General features: G+C 42.9%; 1 protein-coding gene across 2 annotated transcripts in view; it reads right to left on the bottom strand.

The window, feature by feature from the left end:
* Nucleotides 1-16,455, bottom strand: part of LOC139655575 (A disintegrin and metalloproteinase with thrombospondin motifs 20) — an 81,819-nt gene extending 65,364 nt beyond the window's left edge. The window contains exons 1-5 of one of the 2 annotated variants that reach the window (XM_071533020.1): nucleotides 16,328-16,455; nucleotides 15,749-16,110; nucleotides 11,630-11,798; nucleotides 9,122-9,141; nucleotides 662-895 (exon numbers count right to left, since the gene is read on the bottom strand). In XM_071533020.1, the coding sequence (XP_071389121.1) occupies nucleotides 662-895; nucleotides 9,122-9,141; nucleotides 11,630-11,798; nucleotides 15,749-16,110; nucleotides 16,328-16,418 (876 nt within the window). In that variant the 5' untranslated portion in view covers nucleotides 16,419-16,455. Of the gene's footprint in view, nucleotides 1-661; nucleotides 920-6,028; nucleotides 6,040-9,121; nucleotides 9,142-11,629; nucleotides 11,799-15,748; nucleotides 16,111-16,327 lie in introns of both variants that reach the window. The other variant, XM_071533012.1, reaches the window with a different exon arrangement.
* Between the last annotated feature and the right edge of the window lie 7,743 nt (nucleotides 16,456-24,198).

Below are 24,198 nucleotides of genomic sequence, written 5' to 3'. Positions count from 1 at the left end.
ACTTTAGTCGATGTGGCAGCATGCTAGGGTCACATCAGGGTTTACAACCAAAATACAGCACAGTAAAATCAGCGGGTAGAAACACACAGACTTGGGCTGTAGCCAAGACTGGACACATGAAGGATTCACATCTCAAAATAAATACTGATGAACTGTACATACATGCTGCATGTATAAAAATGACACACAAGCACAACCAAATGGCATGCATGCATACACATGTATACATTAACCCCCACCTCTAATAATAAAGAAATATACACTACCAGTCAAAAGTTTGGACACACGCATATTTATTTCTTTTTACCATTTTTCACGTAGAATAATAGAATAATAGTAAAGACTCAACACTATGAAATAACACAAATGGATTTATGCAGTGACCAAAAAAGTGTTCAACAAATCAAAACTATCTTATATTTTAGATTCTTTAAAATAGCCGCCCTTTGCTTTGACGGAAAGGCAAAGGCTTTGGAAAGAAATGCATACATAGGCATCAACTTCACTATTTATATTCGTATAAAAAACTAATTTCAAGCATTTAAGCATAGGCCTTTAGATCAAAATGGCTTTAAGATCAGGTGTGTCCAAACTTTTGACTGGTAGTATAGCTTCAACATTAAGACCAAGTAATAATTTTTATAAACATTATTTTACTTACTACTGACATGATTGTTAGGATGTAGTGCTCGAGGTTGCGTCCGTGGTGACGCACCATTTTGACATCCGCCGTCACCATCAGCTCTACATAGCGGGGGTAGGAGAGGAAACGCTTGCGTCTGCTTGGGGACCCGGGGTGTGCGCTGGTGGAGTTGGTGTGTGTGTCATGGTCGATGTGGTGTTCTTCTATCGTGGCTCTAAGAGAGTCCAGCTCCTCTCCCACACTCCTGCTGTCCTCAAAAGCGACCGGCTTCTTAGTCTCCTCTGTTTTGAGAAAGAAAAGTGATGGGCGTTAAAGGTATGTCGAGAGAAATAGACGTTTGCAACTCATTCATAACAAAAAACCTGACGCTTTGCCTATATGGCTTTTAATAAACTTTGTGTACAGCAAATGAGAGATACAGAGAAGTTGAGTGAGGCATTCACACATATGGAGCCATGCCAGAATTGAACTATAAATCAGTTTATTCTGTTTATTGGAATTTTGCATTTTACAAATTACAGAATCAACATATGAAATAATTCCAGTATAATCCCCCTCCCTCCCCCACTCCCCAACATATCACCCACCCCCCAGCATCCTCCCAAGATGACCAAAACAGTGACATCAAGCACAAATACATACATAACAGTTACACTCATCTTTATCTTCATAAAATAACTCTTAGTTAAACTACTTCAGTACTGCCCCAAACCAAGAAAGAATTAGGTTATGAACTCTCCCAGTCTGTTATTTGGGTTGGGTTGTCATAGTAGGTTAGAAAAGGCCTCCAGACTCTTCAATGTAAATTAGATTTTTTCAAGCTTCAAGTAAAACATAATCTCCCTAAGCCATCGTGTATGAGATGGTGCCCACCACTTTATGTTATAAGGGCATTTCTTGAGAGAGCATGGTATATCTACAGTTAAGGCCGAGGGTTTTAGCTTAGCTGCATTCCAATGACATAACAGGAGCACACTGGACTTTGGAGAAAACCCGCCATAAATAATTGTGTCATTCCAACGCTCGGGAAAACAGTTGTACCAACTGACACGGGGTCACTGGCGAGCTTTGAGGCTAAGAGTTTTCAGGTCAGGCAAGCTGCACTCACCTATGGCCGAGTGCAACCCACACAAACAGGGAAAATCCTATGACGACTTTTTTACAGACTGTGCCCCCGAGCCACAGAGGGACTGGCCCCAGTATGCACTCCACATGGGGATATAAAATTCCTCAACCTATCCCGCCACTGTTAACCCCTGCCACTATATTATGTGAAATTAAAGAGAAAATCATGTGGAAATGCAACAAATCAAACATTCATAACTCCATTCTGATACGATTCTATTTATAGGTCAAGGGTGAATGCCTTTAACAGCAGACTGAGGTACAAAAAAAAAGAAAAGGAAAAACAGCCATATACTATGCATGGTCAACTGGCATCCATTTCAACCTTTTTCTCTCTTTCAGATGGACCTCAGCTGAACCGCACGTGTCGAGCAAAGCCGACTGGGCTATGAGTGATGGATTCCTTCACCATGACAGAGTGAAGTTAAGAGAGAGAGAGAGAGAGAGAGAGAGAGAGAGAGAGAGATCGAAGGAAAGCTAGAGGGGCTTTTTTCATTGGAGGAAAGGAAGAAAAGAAAAGTGCCCCAAGGAGAACCTGCAAAGGTTAAGGGAGAGGAGGACTTAATCACACGTGCTGCTTATACTGTCTGTGAGCGGGGATGTTTCCTGAGACTGTAGCCTGGTAAAGAGCCACAGGTCTGGGAGGGGAGGGAGCCTTCCACTTTCCACTCAGGCAAGCTACAAGCCGCCCGATAAGAAGGTCATATTATTTAGGAGACACTACAGCTGCAGAGTATTTCTATTCCTGCACAGCAAACCACCCCCATACTTTAAACTAACTAATGGATGCTATCAATCTCTGTCAAGAAAAAAAAACTTCATCAACATTATCATTCAAGCCAATAACAAACACGTCATCAAAAACCTTTCCAGCGCATAGTCTGAAATACTGAGATGTTTCAGCCAAGATCAATAATATATTAGCATGGGATGGATTTCCAGAGTTATTTTGTGTTGAAAAGGCCCATTTGAGAACATAAGCATAAGCATGCAGGCCATCGTGCTCTCCAGGTCTGCGCTGATGTACAGCCACATGTGATGATACGCTGGAAAGAGCGCTTGCAATATTTTCTGCTGTCTCACAGCTGGGGGAAGATGGATTTCACCAGCCACCAGACAATGCACCCAATCAGTGTAGAAGGAAAGAAAGGTAAATCATGCAAAAACACAGACACAAGCAGCTGGCGAAGGAACAATCAGCAATTTCTTTGACCATTTCTTATTCCATCATAACTAAAACACAAATGTATTTTACTCCAGTGTTTGCAAACACTAAAATCAAAAAAGTTTTACTATATGAAAATACATTTAGAGCTCATGCATAGCTGTCACATACTGTCAGTTCTTGTATAAAAACGTTAGACAATAAATTTCAGAGTGAAACAATATCTTGTAACTCAACAGTCATTAGGGTAACTTTCTGCAATATTTTTGAAGTGCGCCCATCTTTTAGAAAGGAAAACCGTGCAGACAAAACAACTAATGATTTAGAGGCATGAACCATATAAAACAAACATAAAAGGGCTTTCAATAAACATGAAATGATTTTCAGTGGTTACGAGCCAAGCATACTTTAGAGTTCGTCATCCTAAACAACCTCCTCTTTTCACCTTTGGATAACCCGATTGTAGTGAAGTGTCCCATTGTCTTCTGAACACTCAGTCTTTCCACAGAGTCGGACAGAGAGAGATTGTGTGTAACTGTTAGGTCAGAGAAAAACAGGAAAGCAAAAAAGGAAAACTCGAAAAGCGCTTCGAGATTATTCAAGCGATGCCCCCAGCGGGCACACGAGGCGGAGCGTGACTCGCTGGCACAACGGCACACAGCTCCTGCCGCCGTGAGGCCCAGCCCCGTGCCAGCGCCAGCATCCAAGTCAGCGCCAAGCCTGTCTGTGCCCATGCACACAGCCCGGGCAGCTGGGCCAGAACTGAGCCTTGTATTTTCCAGGAAAAACCTCTTTGGGGCCAAACTTTACTCTAAACCCCTGAAACAGACTCATCACTGCAGACAGTCTGACATCAAAGGGATTATCAAAGCATAGAAAAGACTCTGGTGCATCTACAGTACTTAGTGTTAAGTCTCAGAGAGAGGGTGCGAGTTGAAAAAAGAGGAGAGGAGGTGGAAATATGGCCACTGTAATAATAGCCTTTAAATCAGCTCAGATTAGCCACACACAACCTTTCCCAAATCGCCTTAGGTTCAAATCCCCCTCTCACTGGGTAGTGAGCTGCTACTTACACCATGAGAAGACAGGGGTGACTGCCCTGACCCGCCAGACACACAGAGACATGACATCACCCACTGGGCACTGGGCACCAAGTCAACATCACTAGCATCTACATCTCTGGGTTTTACATTTTAGAATTTCTTGCCAAGATACTCAAAACATCAAAATGCAATCCATTTAATTATTCTTTAAACTAGCAAAAATTTCATGAGCATGAGCCTGTAAAACTCTGCTCCAAGTCAGCAGTTCAGTGTAACAGAGTACAATAAAGTAATCCCTGTATGGCGGTTAAGCATCTATAAATGTTGCAATTTGGTTGGCACCAGTTTGCACGTAGACCCTAACCACACTCACTTTTCTGGTCCAACGCCTACCAGACTTGTAAACTTGTGAAAGTATTTTACCATAACACCATTAAATGATTTAAAATAAAAAAACATTGTAAATAATGTTTATGTCTCCACTCAATAGTGTGTTTTACTGCACACCAAGCACTCCAGAAACACAGTTTCATACAAGGTCTTTGAAGATTCCCAGAAAACATTTCAGTTGGGGTTGAATGCATTCATATGTTTGCACTCAATCACAAACACAAAGCTATGGAAAACATTTCTGTGCTTGGTTATCATCCTCTTAAGCTTTTTGTTTGAGTCCATGCATGTACACGAGACTCTCCCAAATGATCTCATTGAGATTTCCATCTAGATTAAAGAGTTTGCTCTCTGACCCTCCATCAGCTCTCTGTCAAAAGTATCAATGCCATGAGCCCAACAATGGGGAACACACATTTCATTGTTGAGCTAATTAACATTCTTTTACAATCGCCCGCTGAGAGTTGAAGCACTCTATCCCCTGGGTGCCAATTAAATAGACAGTGTACTTTACATTAAGTATAGGTAATGCCTCGGTCCTATACAAGGTCAGAGACTGCTTACCGCAGTTTAGCAGACAGTACAACATTAAGCAGGAAAAAAATGTTGAAACTCCTCCAGACAGAAGCACAATTAAGTGCAATTCTGTGGCTAGACAGGGAGCAGTGAAGGCAGCTAATTGTTGCTGCTGGAGAAGGCTTTTAAATGTGAAGTGGCATGACTTTTGACCCCATTGGAAGAAGGTGGGCTTTGTACACATACAGTACTCTCAGAGCTCTCTTGTTATTTTGAGTCCAGAGACTTGCTGAAGGCAGCATGGTGGGTCAGTTGGAGAATGTGTTTGACTACCAAGCCTCTTCAGAGGAGACAGAACAGTACTTATGGCTCTGGATTCCTAATTGATGGACAGGGGCCCAGAGTTTTGTTTTTGTTGTTTTTTTCAAGTTGGGAGTCTTTTGACAGCCAGTTTTTAAGAATTGCATTCTAATGAGATATTCACTATTTGGAAGAAACGCTTCCAAAACATAGCACATAAAACTAAAACTAATGATTTTTACAGGATAGCAGATGAGGTAAGTCTTTGGCTGACACAATGATAACATTTTTACAGATTGGATGCTTTGTATTTTACATATTGATGAACTTCAGGTGCTGCTTTTTTTCCAGGCAAGTTCTGTATCTCTATTGCGTATGCACTCAACTGTGAGAGAGTGAGTTATGGTCTACAGTGTGCAGTTAAGGTGAGAGGCTGCTGAAAACCACAGTGTCATAAAACCAAGGTACTGAAACAATTAACATAGCATCTGTCTTTGGCTTCTAATGAAGATATGAGGAGGGGAACTTAGTGCATAATTTGCAGTACATATCCCACTGAAGTGTGTGAACACAGATAAAATGGGAAACTATCCACTATAGATCAATACACCCATTCCTTATGATGATGATAAAATGGTGAATGGTGAGTAATGAGCACAAGAGACTGAAAGAAGAGCTTCAGTACATTTATACAGAGTAATCCAATGACATAAACAAAGCGAGCCTACAGTTTTGAATTACGGCTGGCCTCTCAGATGACGGACAGCCAGAGCCACAGGCGATGACACTGATGATTCACCAGCCAGGTCCCAGTGCAGCCGCTGCCAAGGCCACCTCGGTGGGGACCTGTCCCTCACCTGTCACCACCTCTCACCTCTGACTGTCACCCATGCCACCATATAGTCACTGTCACTCAAGCTGCTCTGACCGTTCCAATCAGCCCCCGTCTGTCTAGAATACCCAGACAGTAGACAGTGGCAGAAAATAGCCCCAGCTGGAATTTGTCACGGGAACTCCCGAGACAACACAACGCTTTGGGTTCAACAGGGCTGAGGCTTCGGAGGCAGGCAGACACATGGCAACTATTAGAGTTATAGACTGTCTATAGCTGCCCGGCCCTGCCCGGCCCTGTCCAGGCTATCTGTTATCATTGAATCAGATGACAATGAGCGCAATGAGCTGTATTATTAGCCGCTTGTGTAATTCTGTCATGCAATGTTATGAAGTTTGAGGCAATGAGGGGACAGAGCCTCATGCTCGAAAAAGAAAATCACACATACAGTAAAGCTAATAGACAATTGTTAGGTGAAGACTCGCAATCACAACCATTACATGATGGCAAAATGCAAAAACAAAACTTTCAACTCATTTTACAACATAGAATAACTTTATCAACCTGCCGTTCCTGTCTAAAGCAAACGTTGTTGCCATTCATAAGGAGAATCAAAAGACAGGAATTCACAGTCTGTTGTATGTAGGCCAATGGCAATGCAGTGGGTGAGAAGGCTACTTTAGAGAAGCAGGTGTAAAAGAAGAAAGGCGGGCAGTGGGAGCTCGGGAACAGGCTGGGGCCGCTGCCAAGCTGTGGAGCGAGACCGACAGGCACATGCAGCGCAGGCCAGGACTGCTCACACAGATGAAGAAAGAAGCTCCTTTCCCAATTCCTCTCCACTGCTCGCTCAGCGATTCCCACCACTCAGTGGGACACTTCATCCACTGCTGGGCCAGGGAGATGACATGCACTCAGACACACAGATAACATGGAACTGTGTGTATGCTCAGTGATGGATGCATTGTGCAATCACAAACACGTGCGCATACACACACACACACATACACACAAACAAACCACATTCATGCATGCACACAAAAACCCCAAAACAAACTTTTTTGCCTAGCAACAATAGGTGCTTCCTGGAATGGGGGAGGGTCAGCCTGTCCAGGGGGCAGGAGGGGGCAGAGAGGGCCTAAGCCTTGTGGAGCCAACTGACATTCAGAAGCCCCCACACCAGCCCAAGCCAGACCCTAAAGGTGAGAGAGGTTGTCTGAGTGATCAGCGCCTGTCCATCACACCCTAGCTAGCCACCTTTCCTGACCCCTTTCGAGAGCCAGCGTAAGAGCAAAACAAAGGGCCTAATGCATACATAGTTCCAACCGAGGCCCAGCAAACAAGCCAGCGAGCCCAGTAAACGAGCACCTCTAGGGGGAAAAGCTCAAGGTCACATGCCCCCGTCCAGTGAGTGACTCCAAACAAAGAGGGAAGTGAGGTCACAATCAACAAGTGCTTCCATTCACATACATGAAAGCGCAAAGGGGGAGCGGGCAGCGATTCAAGTCGGCTAGTTCAAACCCCAGGCGGGGGAGGGCATTTTTCCATGTAAATGAACCCATTGACCAAAGACCTGATGCTAGCATTTGGACTAGCATGTATACACAGTGGGCACCGAGGGGGGAATCCTATATAGTGATTGTGTTGGGGGTCAGGGCTAGGGGGCACAAATGCTATGTGTGCCAAGGATTGTCACATCAAAGCTGTGCCAGTCACTTCATTGTCCCAGCTGCCCTGCTTGAGTTTGAAAATATGGGTGAGAAGTCCATGAACCAACATTTGAACATAACCTCCTTTACTTAGTATCTTGGTTTTCCACTAGTAATCTGTGTTGTCAAGCTTTCTATATTCACTTCACTGTTCCTTAGTGAAACAAAATATGACACCCAAAAGCCTCAGACTCTCAGCCAATGTTTGTGAGAGAGATACTCTATAACTCTCCTTCGCTTCGTCTCTTGTTTGTCTTCACATGGACTTCAGAAAGCAAAGGGAAGAGAAACAGAAGAATCTGCCCCTATCCGTAGCCACCCTCATCCTAGTGGCTATCTCCATCGGAGGATGACACAGGGATTCACATGCAAGCCCACAGACAGATATCCCTCAGAATGTTTCATTAAGGATTGTAGCTGTGTTGTGATTTGAGCCCGACAAGCTTGTTCCCGGGGGCTTTTAAAAGCCCGAACCTGGCACAGCAAGACACGCTGTGCCTTTAAAACATTAATCACCCACTCAACAGCTATCCACTCTACAGGTATTCTAAACAGTGGCAAAGCCACCCAGGTTGGCTGGAACAGAGAGAAGACTGGTAGAGTTGCTAGTGTTAAGTCAAGGAGACCTCAGTTCATGGTAAACTGGTTAATCTGTGCTCCTGACACGGCCCTGAGTGTGAATGCTCCAGCAAAACATGAATCTGGTCAATTTTGGTGCAATTTAGATTAATTTGATATACTTGTGATCGTCTAGTTTGCAATGTTGGTCTGTTGTGATATCAGGCCCAGTTGCTCATTGGAAACTTTGCATGAAACATTTTTTGCCAACAGCAGAACATGTTTAAAGTCACATCCATTCAACAATACGTAGAATGATGACATCTTGCTTTATCAACAACAAATGAACACACATGGTAAAGAAAAGCAGCTGAAGACAGGTACATAGCCATGTCACGACTGCTGAAATAACAAAACATTATTTTCCATCAAGGTAACACTTTAAAAGCTCTTATCATTACACTTGTCTTTTTAACACTTCACAGGTAGTGACAGCATATGTACGAAAATGTCAAGTATTTGTGTGTGACAAAGATGACAGCACAATAGTGGAAACAAGGCACCCTTAAACGTCCTCTTTGTTAACTTCATCTATGTGGAAACATAGCCTTCCTTTCCTTTCAACACATTTCACAAAGGCGTGCAGAGAGAGACTATACAAACTTTGGAAACTCTTACTGCCTTAATGGATACAGTAGGCCCAGTTACTGTACTGACGCTGTATGTAGCATACTGAATGCAGTACCATGAGCCGTGATGTCTGATAGTAAACCTTATCTCTCCAGAGGTATCTCTCTGCTGATACACATTGTGTTTGTGTCCTGGAAGTCTGCTTGATAAAACACAGCCTGTTTTATTGTTGTCTTTTTCAAAAATACATTTCCTTGAAGAGCACAGCAAAGACAAGGGGGATGAGGAGCAAGAATTCCAGCAAGTGAAGGAGCCTGGCAAAACAAATGTCTTTTTTAACAGAGGGGAGAGGGTGGCTGGCCAGCAGGCTGGAGCCATTGGAGCAACTGTCTGGCATTTCCATGTGCGTTCTGACCAACTGAGATAGTTGGCAGGTTTTAGACTTACTATCCCTCTAAACCCCCAAACCCCTCCAAAGTCCCAAACCAGCCAACTCCCCTCAGCAATCAAACTCCAGCTACCAACTTTGATTCAAGACAAGACTCCCCTTTCACAGAAAGATAAAGTGGAGAGAGAGAGAGAAAGAGAGAGAGAGAGAGAGAGAGAGAGAGAGAGAGAGAGAGAGAGAGAGAGAGAGAGAGAGAGAGAGAGAGAGAGAGAGAGAGAGGACCATAAGATCACTGACCCTGACAAAGAGTGCTTTTATACCTCCTCAAGAAGAGGGGATAGGAGTTTGGGAAGACGGGAATCTGCCCTCCACTGATACCACAGGTTCTCTACTCTACACGATGTGATAAGATAGATCCAAATCTCAAAGGTGATGTGTCGTTGTTTTTTATAATTGGCTACAAATCAATTGCCTTTTGGTGTTATAATTAAGACTGAACTGAACTGAATCAAACTGTCTAGATGTGATGCAAAAGCATTCTTCTATTATATAAGATTAAGATTATTATATATTAGATTGCACCTCACCACCTCTGAATACATTGCCGCTTAGATATCCAGGTCTTAATTCCTCAACTAACCGGCATTCTCCTAGGTGGTCCTGTGTTTCTCGACACTTTTTGCTCTCAGCAATTAGACTGTGGTTAGGAGCCCCATATTTAGACATTATTTTAGTCTGATGAGGAACAAAAGGAAGACTAAGGAGACAGACATATGGTGTAGAGGAGAGTTAGAGGGGTAAGAACAGGGAAGCAGCAAAGATTGTAAGAGACACAGACAAGGCTACAGTACACAGAGCTATCATCTCTGACTAAGATTTAATCAAATTTCAATCCCCGAAAGCAACAGTCTTGAATCATCACCAAACAGAAGCCAGCCCAAGAGCAGGCAAAATGAGTCAGAATCTAAGACCATGAGTAGCATCGCTAAAACCAAAACCAGAACGACACGCGCCAAGCCAGTGTTTACATGTAACCTGCTAGTAGCAGTGTGTGCTGCACTCCTTCCCATAAAAAGACAGGAGGCCTGTTAGTCTTGGCCCAGTGTGGCCTTCAAAGAACCCATTTATCACCGCATCTGGAAAGGGGCCTATCTGATAAGGCTGAGGAACCGCAGCCTGGGACACCTCATAGTCCTAACCCATCCCAAAAGGCTCTTTTAATCCTCCTGCTCATTGTTTACCTGCTGCCCTTTGATGAAGCCCTGCAGGTGTCTCCTCCGTATACACATCTATCTCCCCACTATCTCCCTGTGCACGCTGAATGGATTTATTCCAAGGAGTTTGGGGTTTGCACTTGAGGTTGTGAGATGAAAACTCACAGATGTATCTCATTTAGGGTTAAGTAGATATTAAAGGATGACTGGATGATAACACTGGATGTTGGTGGGACTTAGTGAGAAGGAAAAAAAAGATGGCTGGCTACACCCTCATCAGAAGTCTTTCACCAAACGCCCGCCCACGGTTCTTAAGGGAGAGCATATTTGAAAGCGGCCCAGAGTGGGGGCTGAGAGACCCTCCAGATTTCTCCCTCTCTGTTTACCACACACAGACTGAGGGAGTGAAAGGGGGAAGCATATTAAGGAGGTATTGGCCTGGCCCATCAGGTCACTCCAACTACTTTAAACCTCTGCCTCACACAATGGCCGCCACCAGGCGACAATGGCCGAGTTCAGACAACAAGCAAATCAAGCGTCCCGCACATAAAAGATTTATTACATCAGGCAACAAAGGCCGCCCACAAAGCTCCCCGCAAGCGGCACTCTAAGGCCTTGCGTCGCGGTGAACTCTGCTCGGTCACCCTGATTTCTCTCGAGGGCCTCTCCACCACCCAAAGGCCTCAACCATAAAAATTCAAATGAAACTGGGGGAACATTCAAGCAGCCTCCCAAGCAGAAAACCTCTCCAGTTCTTTTCTTCCTCGACTGCAAACTAAAAAGTAATTATTTCTTCCCTCTGTGCTCCTGCCACGGCCCTGGGTGTGAACGCTCCAGCAAAACATGAGTGAAAACACCAGGCGGTGCTGGAACGCGTTTTGCTTAATTAAGTCGAGGATTTTTCAATAACACCCCTTAAACGAGGCTGAAATCTTCTCGGTAACCTGCAAGCCAAAGATCGTGACTGAGTATAATTTGCACTTTTAAGGCAGTTTTTACTGCCATGGCTCAGAGAGTGAATGCAGGTCATCAGGAGGTAAGTGTGTATGGGGAGACAGTGTGTAAGTCAGACAGACAGTGGTTGCGGGCAGTGTAGTTAGGCAGTCTGTAGTCTGTTACCTGAGGCAGCACAGGGCTCAGTGTTGGTGTTGCTGCCAGAGCTGTTCCTCTTTCTGTCATGTCTGTAGACAAGATGAGGTTTGTTGTGCTCTTCATCATACTCCTCCCCCGCAGCATTCATCAGAGGCTCCAAGAAGTACTCGCCATGTTGTGTTGTAAACGTTCCAATCTGCAACAGAGAAAAGGTGTTATGAGGGCTTTAGTGTGAAGCATGTACTTGCATGTGTGCATATGTGTGTAGATTTATTGCACAGATTATGGCATAGTTTCATATAAGTAGTTGTTGTCTAACTGCAATCATTCTGCGTTGCCCTTGGGCACTACTGAACACATTATTTCCATGCTTCTGAACAAGTTCTCTTTTTGACAGGTGCACTTGGAAAGAACACGCTGACTCAGAAAGGTCAGAAAATATCGATAAAATGACGCTGTCAATCATCACTGGAAGCGTAACTCCATGGGGATAAAGGACAAAATAGGAAAAGGATAAGACATTCTGTACCTTTTATGAATGATTAGGAAAGCATTTCATATGTTTATGCACAGTCAATTGAAAGGTAGCGGTTGTTCTGAGGACTCTGAATATCCATTTTCCCACACAACCTGACCTAAAGGAGCGACAAAAAGACATCTACTGGGAGGAGTGACATCATCATACATAGACAGAGCTGCTGTCAAAGGAATGCTAATATTGATTTGCCAGCTCAGTCCCTCACAAAGCTGCTTAGCTCACTCAGCCATGAGGCACAATGGTGTTTGTATGGTAATTTCATGCGCACACTTAAACAGGATATTGGACACTGGAATGTTATCTTTTGGGCGGCATTATTCCATAACCATCTCCACAAGTGATGGACGTTTGACAATGGAAAACATACAGATCGGATATGGAAAGATCTCCTCTCCGCCTTTCAAACGGGGCAGGATTAGTAGGCATGCCCCATACATCTCTGAAAACGCTACAGGCTTTGAGTGCTATACGTGTTCAGTGCTGCAGTATAATGACTAGCTTGTAATAACATGAGACAGGGTAGAAACAACCTCACCGCTGGCAATGGGCCCTGAGAGCCTCAACATTGCACACTATGTCCGCTACCTTGAATGCAGCCCCACACTGCTCCCATCTCTTCAGGACTGGCAAGCCAGTGGGGATGAAAGAAACTGCTGCTGCTGCTGTGCTGGCATGGACCAAAGTATTAACAGAATCCAGTTACAATGTGGCATTGTGAGGCATGGCAGCATGTGCTGGGAGTGTTTGTACAAGGCCATCAGCAATTATCTTCTACCCCACAGACAGACAGACAGACAGATGAGCATGAGGTGCAGGGATTGTCCGCCATAGATGACCACGTTAATGACACTCAGGTACTGGACTGTCAGGTCAGAGACTGAGCGCAATGTCACACATGCCTTCTTTGGAGAAACTGAAACAAACTTTAGTGCTCACTAAACAATCTCTCTGGTTTGTCTGCGAGTAGTGCCATTCATTGGAAGTGACTATGCAATGCAGAACAAAGGTAGGTAAAAACTGTCCATTTAATGGAATTCATTCATTCATTCAATTTCTTTGCCCGCTTATTCCTATTCAGGGTCAAGAGGAGTTGGGGCCTATCCCATCATACATTGGGTGGAAGGCAGGCAAGTAAGGCTAACTTTCACCAACATCGGAAGAATCCTTTAATTAAATATGAGAATTTGCCCTGAGTAATAACTGTGGTAATGCTCTAAATAGAATGATTGATTGAAACAATATCACAACTGGTCAATGTTCACCTGTATCTGGTAAATCACTATCTATGGTGAAGCAACTTTAATGTTTATGGTTGAGAGTTCTCATGTGGTGTTCACACAAGGTTGAACAGACAAATGCTCTGTCTAGTCAATGGAGGGGCCAGAGTTTCGGGGTTTCCCAGCATTAGCCCAGCAGCAAATCTGGCAAAAGTTTGGACAGACACAATGGTTGCTGTTCAGCAGTAGGTGCTGAACTGGACCTTACAATTGGGGGACTCTGATTCTAAGGTCAGACTCATGACATGGATGGAAGGACTGTTGGCACACATCTATTGTATCAAAGCCCACAAAGACAGTCTCAAGTCCTGTAGCTGCTGAGTCATCCGATGTGACATACAGTAGCAGTCAATCTCTTAAGTTAAATAGGGCATAAAGGTGTCATGACTCTGATCTTTACACAGATGTACATCACTTGGCACTGGAATGAAGAAATAGCCCTGCTTCTCAGGACATGGTTGACTCTGCATGCACTTCTATTATGTGAGTGGACTGAGAGAGCGAGCTCCTTTGGGAAGCAACATTTCCCACGGTGTGAGTAATCGAGAAGTTCCTCACAACCTTCATTGGCAGTTGTGTCCTCTTCACAGCATTTTCTCCTCTTTTCTGTCTGTCACAGCTCACTTTGAAAAGGCCAAAAGCCCCTCAACCCCACCCCCCCGTTTACCCCCTGGGGACGGCTTTGGGCAACACTGGATGAGGGGGAACCTGCATTTTCTAGAATGACCCTTTTGTTTTAGGGCTTAATCATTCCTTAATGACCTCATCCCAGCAAAATGTGCCTGGCCATTAAGCCCCAGTGATCAGAGACGGACACATTTATGACCCAATAGCCTCTGGTGCTGTCTCCATTGTCCTGTCATTCTCAATGAGTGATGATGCGGATAACCAACAAAGATTGCTTGAAAAAGGATGCAAACATGTTTGGATAAGCGAGTCATACATCAAAGTTGGGAAGAGGGGCAATTAAGGGTTTATTACCCTGATAATTCCAGCATAACTCGCATCTTAAATGGCTATACAAATATGAAAAAAACATAACATATTTCAATTAGTGGACACTCTTATCAAAAGCTCCTTGAGTGTATAGACTGGGAATCGAACACCATTGAACTACATTGCACTATGGTCTTTCGGGCGGTGTGCCAATTTTCAGCAAGAGTACAATCACTTAATGCATTGTGAATGTACCAGTGACGATATACGGCCTAAAACTGCAGCTGATACCTATTCTGTGACATGCTATCCTGGTACTGTACACAGCGCACACATCTAAAATAAGGATTATGTCACTGATAGGGGTTGTTGTGCGACGCACAGAGGGAGACTCCAAGGCTATGGTCCTTCTCTCTCTGTTGTGGCCAGCCAAACACCCCCACTAGAATCCACACCAGAATCCGGCTGGCGCGACTAAGGTCAACCCCCTGCCCCTGTACCAGTAACCTTATCTGACCCATGAAGTCATCCCCTTCAACACTTATCACACTCTTTCACACAGGACTCAGCAAACAAAATTACTTGGGCATCAGGATTTTCCTATGCTGTAATGGGGCTGTAAAGTCATTATCATGCAATAATTCCATTACAGCCCTGTAAGATCCCAATGATAAATAAATGGCAATCAAAAAGCATACATCTGGTATTAATGATACTCTTGTTAAGTATGTCTACAGCAAAGTTACTAATGAGATCACCTGTGGCATTATTGCACTTTATTGCTTTACGAAGGTTTAAAGATTAATTGACTCAAAAGCTTATCTAAAATGGGGTTTGCACTTATCTTGAGGCAATTAGAACTGATGTGAGGAAAAACGGGCTTGATAAAGTACATATTAAATCACTGGATACAAAATCACCGGACAGCGATTTATCCCTTGCAATCATACTGAATTATAATTTGATACTTTATTGATTGATATAGTGCAGGCTCAGCTTCAGAGCAGCACACTGGAGCTGGTAGGGATTCAGTGTCTTGCTCAAAGACACTTCAGCAGGGTGGATGCTTGCTGTCACAGGGGTTTGAACCCCGCTCTCTTACCACTACACCAACCCGCTGCCCAGAATGCCAAGGTGTAGTCCTACACTGTGCAACAGCATCACCCCACAAGCATTGGGATGCAAGGCTGCTCTCCCTCCCAGTAGGCCTATTGGCCAATGACATTTGTCCAGCAACACTTGCTCTTGTTACACTCCTATGCACTTCACTTGTGCTGCGGGTTATGGGGGGATATGCATGGATGGAATCCGTTGAAATGGGAAGAAGCCTGGATGCCAGTCAGCATCGCCTGATAAAAGTATCTAAGTTTAGAGGGGGTGAAAAGTCATACTCACAAGGCCAGTGCACAGACTGAAGACGGCGGTGTATTCGGTCTTGGCGTTGACGTGTCCGCGGAAAAAGCAGTGGTGCATATCGCTGGGGTCTTGGAAGTGGGAGTCCGTGGCGTTGCTGTGCTCCGCTCCCAAGTGTGTCACCGTGTACGAGGGGGCGATGAAGCCGGAGTCTGCGGTCAGATTGAGATGAAAGCGTTCCCCAAAAGCATCAATTCTGTAGTGAGCCCGTAAACCCGACAGGTCATCATTTAAACTTCTTCGTCTCCTTCTATAGTGCAACTTGTGGGGAAATGATTCTCCGAAATCATTTACACGGAGCGGGGTGATGATTTCATATGATGACAGCTGCTTGATGAAGCTTTCTAAACAAAAAAAAAGGGAGAGAAAGTTGTTATAGTCAGGCGTTCAGGGAAAAGGTAGCGGTATCATTATCCATTTGTCATTGTAATAATTTCAAATGCAGCCTAAAGCCTAAAGCACTCTAGGCATCATTCTCAAACACCACAGGTTACCGTTAAAGCAGTTTCAACATTATCACTTAACCGTGTGATATCCTCATAAATCACAACAAAATACTACCTTGTTTCGGATGCAATCGGTGTTCCAAAGAGTCCCGGACAAGTGCTGACAGATGACACATTAGTCCAACCAGCCAGATTGCAAACTGCATGATTTCCTCCGCGAAGAAACCAAGGCTGTCGTCTCCAAGGCAGTACCCTCTCTCTCTCTCTCTCTCCCAAGCGGCTCCCCCTCTCCTTTTCCCGGCTTGTCAGCAACAGGTCGTGGGATCTGCTGAGGCTCTCTGCAGCGCAAATCTTGCAAAGTGCACTGGCCTCATCGCATTGCTAAACATGCATCCACTACCCTCTATAAACACGCACTATTTATGATACATTCCTCCCCTCCAGGAAAAATTGCTGTCTAATGTAAACTGTAGTCTATACAGAAAGGAGGGATCTGTGCCAAGTACGCTTTCCCTTCCATCCATAGAACAGCCCTTGCACCCTAAGCACTCACCAACTGCAGAAGCAACGCCCCTACAGGCTCCGGAGCCAATAGTGAGTGCGCCTCGACCACCACACATTTGGTGGGGCAGGGTTGTGTGCTGCAGTGGGAGGCTAGGTTGATACCATGGAAATAATCTGTGGTATCAATCTGAATTAATCTGTAAAAAAAAATATATATATATATATATAATAAAAAATAAAAGATGACTTCAGGGTTTTAGGTTTGCCATCATATGTGATTAACTTAAATTAGGCCAATGGGAAAATGTGAGTAAGGTTTATACGCAATTAAACCCCTGACGAAACATCAGTCAAATATTGTTATAGGCTAATATTCCCATAGGGACTAGTGTTTCTGTGGCACTCAATACTGAGTTTATAGAGACATTGTACTTTAGGGTATTTTGTATCTCCTATGGTATCACTGTAATATTCCTATAATATTCCTATAGGACTGTGGTGCTCAATAGTGAGTTTATTGCTCCCTCATCAAAATTGTATTTTGTATCTCTTATCACTATACTATTCCTATAATACTGTGTGATACTCCTATGGAGACTTGTTTTGCTGTGATGTGTGTACAGTATCCTTCTAAACTTTATTATATGATTACTATGTTATGTATTTGGAAAAAGAATGCATTATTTCAGTAATTATAATAGGCATTTGGCACTACTTTTTGTTAAGTGATACAATGGGTATTATATCTTTAATAGGCTAATTGATATGTAAGTGCAGTGACCCCTGTGTGGTTGAATTTGCACTTTAACAGTAAATGAACCTAAACTGTATCTTGTGGTTCAACTCATCATTTTATTGCTGTTAGTGTAAGAGAAGAAACACAACATTATAGTTCTTTATCATAAGGTTAAGTATATTACATTATACATTTGGCAACTATAGTATGTAGACCTAATTATAGCTCGTGGGAGAATATTATCAAAGCACAGATAGAAAAAAAAAGGTTAGTAGTGAGCATAGACTGTGGTAGTGAGCCATTATTCACTGGGGCCTAATGGAGGAAGTGGACTTCCTTGGCCATGATGTGGTCAGCTTCTCGTTAATCATTTGGGCACGTAAAGTCTAACACACACTTGATGGACGTGTGAAAGGACTCTTGTTTTTCATCTCCTTTGGCCACTAATGTCACAGTATTGTGCGTGATTAGATTCGGTGGGCTCACCGGAAACGCTTTTGGATCCTGTAAGCTCTTCTTCTTTGACTTCACACAAAACATCTAGACTCTCCAAGTCATGGCTATTATTCATTTTAAAAACACACTCTGAAGTTGGTGGCTTTCACACACTAAAGGGAACATTCAAAGGGAAAATAACAAGAGTTGGATACAATATAGCTAAAACCACAATTTTGGGGTTAGACTGATACATCGGGGCGATATTGGTCATTTATTGAATACCAGATATCGGTCATGTCATCAACTGATGATATGAAGGAGGTTCTTTCCTGACCACAGTTACATATAACAAACCTGCAATGAAATTATTTCCTTTGCACATTTTATTTATTCATTTAATTGTTCAATAATATATATTCTACCCCAGAATATCCTCTACCATTAATTAGGTGGGGTAGATCCCGTTGCCTTAAAGAGCTGCTAACAAACTTAAAGAATGTCATTACCTACTGTATGGCTTTCAATGGAGAGTTTTTGTGTCCCATAATCTAGATGCTGAGGCTTTCCAACCCTGCCAAGAATTAATATTCTCAGGGAAACAATGAATAGCCTACTTGCAATTTTTTGGCGTGGGAATTGTCAAATTTACATATATTGAATGTAGAAAAAAAAACACTCCCTGTATTACTTTAATATGATTCAATAAGTCATAAGTGAACAGTGTGAAGCACACCTGGAGACATAGTGGACTCGCTATTAAAACAAGATTCATTTACAATCCATTTTCTCAGTGTATTCCTACATGTGAAGAATAATTGATGGAGTCAATTCAAATGAGCTGTGGGCTCGGTGTCCACGTCAAGCTGCCTAAGCCGCGTCTGAATCTGAGAGCTCCTGAGATGAAGTTATTGTTGTGTTGAGCGAAATCTCTTTACTGTAACTCCTCTGGTGCCTCCCCGATGTGTTATTCATTCATTCTCCAAGCCTCCTGTGAAGCTATTTATTCCACTAAACCACTGTCAGCGTTCTTTCATGATCAAGACCCAAGTGAGAATGTGCAGAAAGAATTGAATTTGACAAAAAGAAACCAGTTGTGGTCCAATATATTCACTGCGACCTGTGATCTGAAGCCAGTTCTTCATTGTCAATTCACTATACAACTCAACTCAAAAGTATAGTCAGGGATGTAGTGGAGGGTAAACCCACCTGAACAGTTTAGTCATCTTTTTACTTGACAAATGAGGTTTACCCCCTTTTTAGTCTTTATGACAAAAAGGCATATTACTGACATGGATGCAAGAGAATAGAAAACAAAATCATAAATTAATACCATTCTGAAAATAGAGTCGTTTTATTATATTACATAGATGGTTCATGGTTGGCGGCCTTAAGGCAGTTCATACAGTTCACTCACTTTTGATTTTACCACTACATCTTACAGTATAATGTGTGTGCAATTTGTGAGAGTATAATCCAAGGATTTTTTTTTTCTATTGTCCACAGTTATTTCCACAATGTTATGCCCTACTACACAAAGGCCAATATTTTCCAGAGTTCATATCCTTCTAAAGAAGTCCTGTTCTGGGAGGGGTTCCCATATACTGGCCACAAAGTAAAAAAAAAAAAAAAGCCATATCTTCAAAAACTGATCTCAAAAATATGTTTTTTCCATCCTATTTATGGTAGGGGTGAGGCATAAGGTCAACAATGAGGTTAGAGTTAGCTTTTTTAAGTGAAAATAATGACAATTTCTAGACTTGCAGGTGGGCCGGAAAGTAACAACCACTGCAGGGGAGTTAGCGATGGGATCGTGTGCATGCCAAACAGGTGCCAATGCCCCTTCAGCTATCACTTTAACTTCACCCACCCATCCACTAACTAGCTTTTATCACCTACGGCACATTATTATGCTTTAAAATGAGCCAAATGAATGCACCGGACAGCTTATTTGGGGTTAGCGTAGCTACCCACAAACTCATTAATTCTCCACAGATGCTATGGTTAATGAATGAAACATCCCTCAGTATTTAACTTGTTTCCCTACCAGATGTGCAGAGTCAGGTCTCTGCACATAATGCTTCAGTAACTTCATGTGCCTAACGGTTTTCCCTTTGGCCTCCATATTTTGTGGAATCCTAGAATTTGGAGTGTGCTCGGATTGTAAAAGTCTCAATTTGCCTACACACATTTGTTCATCTGGACTTGACAGTAATGGTTGTAAGGGCACAAACACTCATCTGTCACCACAGAGCCAACGATGCCGTCTATTTCTTGTCTGTCTGAAACAAAATGCAGCAGGAAGTTATGCCCTCGGTCGCCCCTAATTGTCCACATATTGAGGTCATTGCTCCACAGATCAAATGACAATGACATTAACCAAGTGTCGTTTAGGGGCCTATGGGTTCCACATGTTAACCAGCTCATTGTCTCACATCTGCAGTGATATATTCTTGACTTCTTTGCTCGGCCCTTTGCCAGGATTGACCCTGTGGGGTCAGGGGAAAGGGGAGGTACAGGGGAATTGGGTGGAATGAAGACTGATGGCTGAGGGTGAATTTTGAGCCATGTGATGTAATATTGTCCGGAAAAGATCAGGCTCTTACTCTTCGCCGGTATTAAATCTAAGTAATTAATAGTGGAAAAGTTGAGAAAATAGGATTTATTTCTCCCTGACTCACATTTCATTGTCTGAGCATTGTGGCTTGACAGTTGCACTCTTGACTCTTATGGTTGTAATGTTGTCAATTATGGAGCTGAAGTGTATTCTAATGCTGCACATCGTTGTAAGTCACTCTGGATAAGAGTCTAAGCTACATGACTAAAATGTAAATGTAAGTTTATTTTGTCTCCATGCAGACATTGATTATAGATTGAGCTGTACGCTAATAGCAGTAGTATGAAAAAGGATTTCCAGCCGTGTCCATATGTGAATGATGTGGCATAGGGATTGTCTCCTTAGGCAGCAGTCCATTGTGGTTTACCACAAGACATCAATAGAAATCATGAGCATGAGCTTCTGATTTGATGGACTGTGATGCTGACCACAACAGATTTAACAAATGTTTTTTTCTTTTTAATTTAATTCAGATATAAAATTAAATCGTACCACGATCCTCTCATGCATAATATCTATTTCAAAACATACCATGTACCTTGTTTTGTTGGTTTCTTTTGCAGCTTTTTTCCTTTTTAACTTGTTGAGAAGTTTCTCTCATCCTTTGGTAAGTTAAACAAATGTATAGCTTTTGTTTTCTCCATTTCCCTTGTAGCTTTTCTCTTTTGATCTTTCTCACCTTGGTTGATCATTTACTCCACTCAATATTGTGTTTTGACCCTGATTTATGACATGATAGCAGTGCCATGCTTTTTTCATTTTTTTTTTATTTCATTTTCACTTCAAATCATGTGATTTTGGCATCATAACTCAGAGAGATGGATTCAAGGAGAAAATACAACTTGTGTGTTGACTTGACAGGGCATTAAAAAGGCGGGATTAGTATTACAATTCAAAAGGGGATTCTTGCTATTCCACTTTGGCCCACATGAACACAGTTCAAACAAAAAATAATCATGTTGTTAAGGTATCATATAACATCGAATCAACACAACAAGAATCAATACCAGATATTCTTGCCAGATATGATTTGGAGCGCTCCAAAAGCCGATGCACAAAGCACCACTCAGTCATTCCTACTGTACTCTGTAACTAAAGGCAGCAGTGGGAGCTCTTCCACTGGCATGTCAGGTGATTTATCATCCAAGGGTTCGACTCCCCCCTCCAGCCTCCTCCAAGCTTGAGCAAAGCCCGGCCTTGAGAGCTCAAACAGCTCCAGAGCTACTCTCCCTCTCATGGTTCAGTGGGTTTGAACTCCCCAGTCATAACAGTGATCTATACCTCCTGATATACATCAGGGCCTAACCCTCACCGGCCACTCCTTGCAGTGTTGCAACCTCTGCTTTCTTTGACCCGTGTTTGCACGTGTAAGAGGTCTCCTTTACAGAGAATGTAACTCGATCACAGAGAATGTTTCCTCACAGAGCGTGTAACCAACAACTGCGATACATTACAGCATATTACTGCAGTTGTGTTTGACATTAAGTTCATTGTGACAATCCACAGAGCACAGTGAAATACTTTGTACCACTGCAAAAAAATGACAAGCTGTCCAGTGATTTTATCTTGTTTCCAGACCTATCAAGCTTATTTCATGATAGTTTTAGTCATATTATCTCACTGCACTGGCAGATAATCTTGCTGGCTTCAATAAATTTCACTTGTTACATGCCAAGATGACTTCTTTCAAGAAATCAACATAAAACAATGAAGAAAATCTTGAAACAAGAAACATTCTCCAAGACAATTTCACTTGTACCAAGTAAATGTCCTGAAACGAGTTACATTATCCTGAAAAAAGTCAAATTTGTTGAAACCATATAAGCATAAGTCTGGTTACAAGATAAAATAACTTCACAAGTTTGTCAGTTTTTGCACTGAGCATATAGCATGCAATGTGTTGCAACATCAAGGTGGAGACTTGAACATTGAATTCCTCATTCTTCATTAATCTGCCCAGTGTTTAATATGCATGGTACCATGAGTTTGAATCATCTGAAGATAAATGAAAAGGGCAGTGGGGTGTGGATGGAGGGTTACTGTGTCACTGAGGGAGTTACCACAACATAGTGGCCCCACCTCCCCTCCTATACCTCGCCTCTCGCCCCCCCCACCCCCCTCCTCTGACCGTTCAGGTGGTTCTCATGGTGCAGTGATCAAGGAGCTCGGCCACCTGAGACCTGTGTTGGCTTGCACTGCAGATTAAACCCCCCCCTCCCCTTAAAGAAGCTTCCGTCCCCCGTTGCTGCAACGAAGCTTCATAAGCCGTTGAATTCCTAGTGCCCTTTAAACACAGTGGTCTGTCAACCTCTTTCCTGCTCCCATTGAGTGAGGCATTGTCTGTCTTAGCCCTGGAGACAGCTTTAAAACACTGTCAAAGCAACGCTCTCTCACCACTCTCTTTAAGCATTGTCCCGTCGATGACTCATCATATTATGGCAAAATAACAAAAAGATTGACAGAAAACAAAAAGATTCCCATCCGCTTAAAGGAACCAAACAATAAGGCTTTTCATTGTACATTATCGTGATTGTAGTGAAAACAGTTGTGTTCTCGCATAAATAAATGGTGTGTCCTTGCTGCTTTCACAAATTATAAATCTCGTATTTTGACATCCGCTTTGCCTGACACGGCCAGTGTTTACACTTGAGTATGTGTTGAATGATCCACAGAGAAGACAAAGAAAGACTCTTGATCATCATTGTGTTGCTGAAGTCATTACATCACAAACAAAAACTAGGTGAGTAGCCCATCAAGGTAATCTTGTACAAAAGGCGATCATCTTTCAGTACATATCAGTTCAGATTTTTTCAGTGAAGCATTTGATGTGGAGCCTTTTGTGAACTGCAAGGAATATAAACACAGAATGCAAAGGCAGTCAATGAATTCTAAATCTTTATTTTTTAGATATAGTGTGCTACAGCAACACCAAGGAGCAACATCTATCGTTTGAAAAGAATGGCTCTTAAAGACATGGAGGTGTTACACTGCCCTCTTTTCCCCTCTCCTCTGTCTTTTCTTAATCCCAGGCCAGGTTTGGTCCATATGTGAGCTCTATCAGTCAATAAGAGGTTTAACCTGGAAAGCAACAACCTCATTAAATGAAGCCTGTCTTCTGTAAATACGCACTGTTACAAACTCCCCCGTCTCCAGGCTGCGATTTCTCCACTGATCCCCTCTAGGGCCAAACACTTACTTGGCTCTGTTTTCCATACCAGGAACTGTATACATTTCCGCCGCTAATGGGGACCATAGGGAGACAGAGGTGAGAGGAAAGGTGAGACTGGGTATGTGGGGTGTGTGTGTGTTTGGACTGGTGGGAGGGATTGGAGGAGGAAAGGCCTGGCTGTCGGTGGAGCGCTCTGTCAAAAATACCATGTCTGATGCATTACATGAATGTATTTATTACTCTGAGATGGGAGACAAATTAGACTCCCAGCACAGTCAAGTGAAGTGAGATCATGTTTAATGATGAAATTTGCTTTAAAAAGATCTGACACTAAGAGGGGGGTTATAAACCTTAATAAGCAATATGACTCGTAAACGTTACATAGACCGGACGATGATCTAAACAGAAGTTATGCGCGTGCTTCATTGCCCAGGATGTACCCACTATGACTCTACCCACAACGTGACGCCTGCCATATAAGTCATGTGAATGTCTCTGAGTGATCAGGTTTCATTGAGAAACGTA

The sequence above is a fragment of the Centroberyx affinis genome, unplaced genomic scaffold, assembly GCF_046629955.1.
Source record: "Centroberyx affinis isolate AG114_WGS23_722 - 3 ecotype Tasmania unplaced genomic scaffold, CSIRO-AGI_Caff_v1 ptg000158l_1, whole genome shotgun sequence".
Lineage (NCBI taxonomy): Eukaryota > Metazoa > Chordata > Actinopteri > Beryciformes > Berycidae > Centroberyx > Centroberyx affinis.
The sequence above is the reverse complement of the archived record's forward strand: the minus strand, read 5'-3'. Positions and strand labels throughout refer to the sequence as shown.